The following is a 7,095-nucleotide window of genomic DNA, read 5'->3' as shown; positions in this document are numbered from 1 at the left end:
AATATTATATATATAAGTGAAAAAATGAATAAACAATATAATTAACCAACATGATACAGTCACCATATTATTGACTTGAGTAACGTAGTCATTATATTATTGAAAGCGAACTTTTGCTACTGAGTTCTACAAAGTACTCCATGCAGCTAAGATGATGTACTTTGTATCATGTAGCCTCAGTTGGCCCTTCACACAAACCCACAAGGCAGTATTTGTCCACTCACTTTGCTGAGGACCCAAATGAGATGCAGAAAAAAATTGGTGTTTTTACTCTCTGTTTACATTACCTTCTTTTTTCAGCTTTCCAAAACTCCTGACGATTTCATGAACAACAGCTGCCCCGCTCTGAGGGTCAATGCCACCAAACACCCACGAGTCACGGTGACCTCCAAGGATGACATATCTGTCTGGAGAGCACCATCGCAAAATGACTTACCCTTCCGGGTCAAGAACAGAGCAAACTGCAAATGAGTCAACAGCACTACACACCGAGCACTCACGCCTCGAGATAGCAAGTTTCCTGAAAACTTACGTAAATACGTCACTTTGTTCTGACGTATGAAGAAAATACGAATGTGATAAGCGAATGCATACTTCAGTGAATTACAGTAATTATAAATATATAAGTCGTGATAAGTGAGTATAAAATTATCCTTATCCACCTAGTTATATAATTCTCTATTACTCCTCTGACCTGTTTGCGCTTTGTTGCCAGTATTTTCAGAGTAAGAGAACACAGTAGCCACATAACAAGTTCTCCACTTTCTCCTCCTTTTGCTCAGTTTTTAAAGTACAGCTCAGAGCCTCCCCCTCTGTTTCCTGTAGGGAGAGAGACCTGCCCCCCTACCCAGCTTTCAGGGCAATCTCTTCCTATCTGATAAACCATTTACTGCACTTCAACGTAGGGGGCTTCTTGTCCCTGGTCTGTGTCTTTTTAAAAATCCCTCCATCCCCAATGCCTGGCACAGAACTGGCACAAAATAGGTACTTGGTGAGATTCAACACATAGCCAGTTGTATTTAGATTAGTGCTCATTAGAAGTATATCAATATTCTTGATCCCTGAAAGAAAGTACTGGCTGCTTGCAAGAAAGACATGGAATTTAATTCTATCCATTTAGGTAAGAAATACATCACCGTATAGTTCCTAATGAACCGACACATAATGAAGTAAGATTATTTTTAGAATGTATTTATCAGCAGGTCATCTGAAACCATATAGAAATTGGGTCAATATATTTCACCAATTTCAGTGTAAAATAAAACTAAAGGATTCATTAACTTTAGGTTACCTAAACTCTTTAAGAGTGTTATTTATCGTTATAATGAAGATATTTCCCCATGCAAAATAGGTGGTGAACAAACCCAGAAAACTCAGATTAAACACCTGTAAACTGTCCCTCCCTGCCTTTCCTCCCTGGATCCTTTCATTGAAGCATGATTTATCACTAAGGTCGCTCATCTGACAAACCTGGTCCCAAAGTTTACTTTCTTCTCAACATGTATCACAATGCAAAATGACTTCCTATGGATCTATTTTGTACTTATGTGAGTTCTCTTAGGACAAAGAGTCGCTTTGCTTTGTTTACCCTCCATCCCTCCATCCCTGCTGCTCAGAGCAGTGCCTGGCACCAAAGAACTGCCCGATCGATATTTGCTGAGCAAATGATTAATTTACCTGGTTCCACTGCTCCTCTGAGTGTTCCAATCACATTGTAAATTCTTTTCACTTCATTGTTGGAATGAATATGCATCTTGACTTTTCTAATGCAAACATAAAGGATGAAGTCTAAAAATACTGGTTAACAGCTTGCCACCCACAATGCTGAAATCTGACATCGTCTTGAAGATTTCTAAATGCACACAGGCAAGCATTACACCGGCCATTAGTACAACTGTTAAGGCTGTAGGTGTGTTCCCCTCTTTAGCCTGTTGTTTTGTTTCCTGCTGGTAGTAGACAGATTTTACTTTTCAGTCATTCTCCATAATTTTTTTTTAAAGCTTTCCTCCCCCTAAAGAGTTACAATAAAAATTGTCTCTTAACTGGGTAGAAAAGTTTCCAGCAAAGCCAGGTCCGACATTGTAGGGCACTTGCAGACTTCCTTCCCAGCTGTGATCTGGTGGGGCTGATCCACCCATTTTTCTGGTGAACACAAAAAGTATTATTAGCTGCAGGAAAACTTTGAAGTTATAGGTTAAAACGTCAATGAACTTGCTGTCGGGAGGGCCTGCTCGTAATAGCTTCTCTGAGTCAGGGCAATACAAAGTGCATAAGGTATGCCATTTAAACCTTACCACACCTCTTCTGAGGTGATTCTGCCATGAGCACCCGAGGCTTAGAGCGAGATTAGGTACCATGCCCAAAGCCAGGCAGCTGATTAGCGGGATAGTTGACATTCAAACGTTTGATAAGGATGTGGACTCTGTGTGATCAGTTTCCAACAGGAAACCACGTGCAAAGGGCTCTCCAGAGCGCGCTCGGAAGAAGCCGCTCTTGTCACGCTCCTCGGGGTTTTGCATTATGTGATTCCTCCCACTGATGAAGACCTTCCCAAATCTGTGTATGGTCATCCTTTACAAAGCACTGTCACACTCTGTTAGGGAGGGAGGAAGAGCAAAGGAAAGGATTTCATTTCAACCAGCAGCCCCTCAAAGTATCATGCTATTTATTTATTTTTTAATTCAAAAAGGAAGGAAGATTCGGGTGAACCAGCCCACACACCGTACACGCCACTGGCCCCAGTTCTCGCTCAGCAGGTGACTGAGAAAGAGAATATGGCCCTATTTATGGAAAGGTGGGGCTCTTGTTTCACTCCCACATACCTGCCTTTACTGTTTGAACTTAGTCTTGCTTTGGGCATGGAAACCCACATGTACTTTTGGTTCAAAGAAGCAGAGAAAAGGAGGTGGTTCCAGACAAACTTAAGAGAGTGGAAAACGTCAATCTATCTTTCATGGTTCTGTCTCTAGTCACAGACCCCCATGCACACTATGCTTTGCATGGAACATTTTCTGTGGTTTCCTCCTTTATTCTGCACCTGCACACAGGTGCCTGTTCCCTGCCTACCTATTGGAGGCAATGTGAATAGGTCAACTTGACCTAGAGTCTACTAGTAACACTTGCAATACTAGAACAATAAGATTATCTGCTTATGGAAAACTGTGAACAAGATTTTTGTTTTAAAATACCCTATCAGAGAGGTTCGTCTGTTTTCCTATCTCACTAGAGAGTCTGTGTAACAAACATAATTTCACATACTATATACTATTATTTGTCTATCAAATATACTATGTAATATACTATATGAACTTTATGTAATATACTATACAATTTATTTGCCTATCTACAATAAAATTTCACATGAAAAGCATCAAGTAAAATGAAGGGGCATTTCACATTGCTAAATATCATAATGAATAGTCAAAACAGCAGAGTATTATGTATACAAAAAAACTGTAGAGGGCAAATGAAGAATATACATATGCTTGATTATATGTAAAATATTGGTACAATTCCATATTGTAGATTAATAACATTGATTGGCTTTGAGATGGAAATGAGCAGGAGGATAAATTTTTCTTGTATACCCCTTTGAATTCTGAACTGTGTAAATGTATTTTCTTTTCAAAATAAAAATATGAAAAACATAAAAAGGTTTAAATTCATCAAGAAGAATAATAATCAATTATATATTATAATATAAGGAAGGTAATGAATAGTACATATTCCCAGAAAATAATAAAATACAAAGCCAAGATTACAGTGTCTCCACAAGGACAAGTAAATAGATGACTGGAACAGAACATAGTATTTGCAAGTAAGAATCTGATGTATCGACGAATGAAACATCATTTATCTATGAGGAACAGAGGTTTTAGTCTGACAATAAATGTCACTGAGATAATTAATCAGGGATATAAGTTTCTCTAGGTCTTTCTTTCACTCTATAAATTTAAACAAAATCCAGGAAGATCAAAAAGTTGAATATTAAAATTTCAAAGCCTAAAAATTTCAGAAAATACTGAAAATGTCTTTGAAAGGCTATAATAGATGGTAGATACTGAGTAAGTGTCTGTAAGCAACAAGGAACTGAAAAACCTATATCCTGGAGCATATTAATTTTTATTTGTCCATTTGGCAAAGATTTATTGTCTATAAGGCTCAAGGCACTGGACTGTACTCACAAAGGAACACCAGTATGTGTAAGAAATGGTCATTCCACCGAAGAAGTTATAAGTTAGTTAGAAGAAGATACATATACAGCCAACTATAAAATAAAACAGAGCATGCCAGAAAATAGATAAAGTCCTAAAGAACAAAACAGAGCTTGATTGAGCTTGTGGGATGAGAGAGAGCTTCCCAGAGGTCTCACTTGTCTGGATTTTAAAGAATGAGTAAGATGTGGGCATACGAGGATGGAGGTGAAGAGGACTCCAGTGACAGTGTGTGATGTGAAGAGACATGGAGGCAGGAAAGCCAGAGAAACTGTAAGGCACGGAGATTAAACTGGCTGGGGTATAAAGTGATTAGGGAACATAACAGAGATGCCTGAAAAGCAGCAGGACTTTGCTTCTGAGACGATAGAGAAGATGTGCTTTACCCTGTTCCTCCTGCTAAGTACAGCTAGATTCTCTGGACTATAAACAGATGGAAAACAAACATAAGACCCTGAAAGGTGGACAGAAGAACACGAGCCAGCTTGGGACCTCAGGGCACAAGGAATGACACAGTGGTGAGTTCCTTACGTTTTCTTTTTTGGCTCACATATCCCAGACATGGAGCTGAAGAAGCTGGCCAACCAGAAATGCCAAGTGGCACATATAGAACATTTTACCTAACAGAAGCCTTGAGTATTAATATATATTCTTCTCAAGTGCACATGGAAAATTTTCCCAATTAGATCATATATTAGGCTATAAAACAACTCCAAATAAATTTAAAAGGTTGAAATCATATAATCCTATGATTTTTATTAATCATACAAACCTTTTGTTAATCCAACTACAATATAAAGAACTTAGTAATCAATAACAGAAGGAAATTTGTAAAATTTGCAAATACATGAAAATTAAACAACTGACTCCTAAATAAACCACTGGGTGAAAAAAAAAATCACAAGAGTAAACAGAAAACACTTTGAGATGGATGAAAATGAAGACACAACATACCAAAAGTTATGGCACGCAGCTAAAGCAGTGCTTAGAGGGAAATGTATGACTATCAACACCCATATTGAAAAAGTGGAAAGATATCAAATCAATAAATTAATCTTCCAACTAAAAAAACTCAATAATGAAGTGCAATCTAAACTCATATCAGGCATAAAAGAGGAAATAATAAAGACTGGAACAAAAACAGTGAAATAAAGATAAGAAAAAAAATAGAGAACAATTAACAAAACCAAAAGTTGGTTCTTTGAAAAGATCAATAAAATTGACAAATCATTAGCTAGACAGACCAAGAAACGAAGGAGAGAAGAATGTTACTAAAATCAGGAACAAAAGGGGGAACATTACTACTGACTTGACAGCAATAAAAAGGATTTATAAGGAAATGCTATGAACAATTGTATATAACAAATTAACCCTGATGAAATGAATTCTTAAAAACACACCAACTACTGAAACTGGAGAAGAAAGAGAAAATACAAATAAGCTATAACAAGTAATCAAAACTTCTCAGGAGAGAAGCCCAGCACCAGACGGCTTCCCTGCTCAGGAATAAACACCAGTGCTTGACACCCTCTTTCAAAAACCAGAAGGAACATTTCTAAAATTATTCTATATGACACACATTACCCTGATACCAAAACCAGATAAAGGAATCACAGGGAAACTGAAGGTCAGGATGAATATTGACACAGAAATCCTCGACAAAATACTAACAAAGCAAACTCAACAGCATGTTGAAAGAATCATACACCATGGCAGGTGGGCTTTGTCCCATGATTGCAAGCCTGATACAACATAGGAAAATCAATCAGCATAACACACAATATTAACAGGCTGAAGAGAAGCCACGTGATCATATTAACTGACACAAAAACCGAGCAACCACAGCATCAATAAAACATTAGAAACACTCAACATCCATTCACAATGAAAATTATCAGGAAACTAGAAATGCTGAAAGAAAATACAAGATAAGCCTGAAATACTTTGTGATGTCAGTACGTAAGTGCTCATAAAAGGATGAGAAGAAGTGTCTATTTTTTATGTTGCTGGTAGGACATAAAATGATACATCTACTGGAAAAGTCTGTCAGATCCTTTAAAAGGTTATCATATGACCAGCAGTTGTGAGTCCAGAGAAATGAATACATGTTGACATGAAAATCCGTACCCGATTATATGCAGCGGCTTTCTTCACAGTAGCTCCAACTAGCTGCCGTCCAACTAGTGAAACAAACTGTGGTACCAAACACAATGGTACACTCCTCAGCATTAAGAAGAAACAAACTATATACACAACAACTTGAACAAGCCTCCAGAGGATTATGCTGCGTGGGAAAAAAAATCCCAAAACGGTGTATACATAATCACATTTATATAACACTCTTGAAATGACGAAATTGTAGGGATGGTGAACAGATTAGTAGTTGCGAGGGGTTCAGGTCAGAGGGTGTGGATGGAGCAGGTCAGGAGAGAAGCAGGTGTGGCTAAAGGGCAACGCGAGGGATCCCAGTGGTGATGCAAACACTCTGTATCATGACTCTCGATATTGATATTCTGGTTGTGATTTTGTACTCTGTTTTGCAAGATGTTACCGTTGGGGAAAGCTAGGTAAGTGCCAAGTGGTGACTCTGTATTATTTCTTACAGTTGAATCATTATCTTAAAAAATGAGTTTAATTTAAAGAAAGTAACTATATTCACTATCTTGTAGTAACCTATAATGAAAAAGAATATGAAAAGGAATATATGGATGCATATGCATGACTGAAACATTACACAGTACACCAGAAATCAATGCATTGTTAACTGACTATACTTCAATTAAGAAAAAAGTAGGGGCAAGCTAGATTGGCAGACAATGGTGTGCTAGAGTTTTCCCACTTATCATGTAGCCTCCATAAAGCTGTGAGCACCTGTCCTAAA

General features: G+C 37.8%; 1 protein-coding gene across 1 annotated transcript in view; it reads right to left on the bottom strand.

The window, feature by feature from the left end:
• FOLH1B (folate hydrolase 1B) overlaps nucleotides 1-7,095 on the bottom strand; it is a 49,754-nt gene that overhangs the window by 19,571 nt on the left and 23,088 nt on the right. Inside the window, exons 8-10 of the mRNA XM_032488363.1 lie at nucleotides 2,044-2,142; nucleotides 1,678-1,763; nucleotides 288-407 (exon numbers count right to left, since the gene is read on the bottom strand). Coding sequence (XP_032344254.1) covers nucleotides 288-407; nucleotides 1,678-1,763; nucleotides 2,044-2,142 — 305 coding nt within the window. The remainder of the gene's footprint in view (nucleotides 1-287; nucleotides 408-1,677; nucleotides 1,764-2,043; nucleotides 2,143-7,095) is intronic.

Source organism: Camelus ferus, chromosome 10 (genome assembly GCF_009834535.1).
Source record: "Camelus ferus isolate YT-003-E chromosome 10, BCGSAC_Cfer_1.0, whole genome shotgun sequence".
Taxonomy (NCBI): Eukaryota; Metazoa; Chordata; class Mammalia; order Artiodactyla; family Camelidae; genus Camelus; species Camelus ferus.
This window is presented reverse-complemented; position numbering and strand designations above follow the sequence as displayed.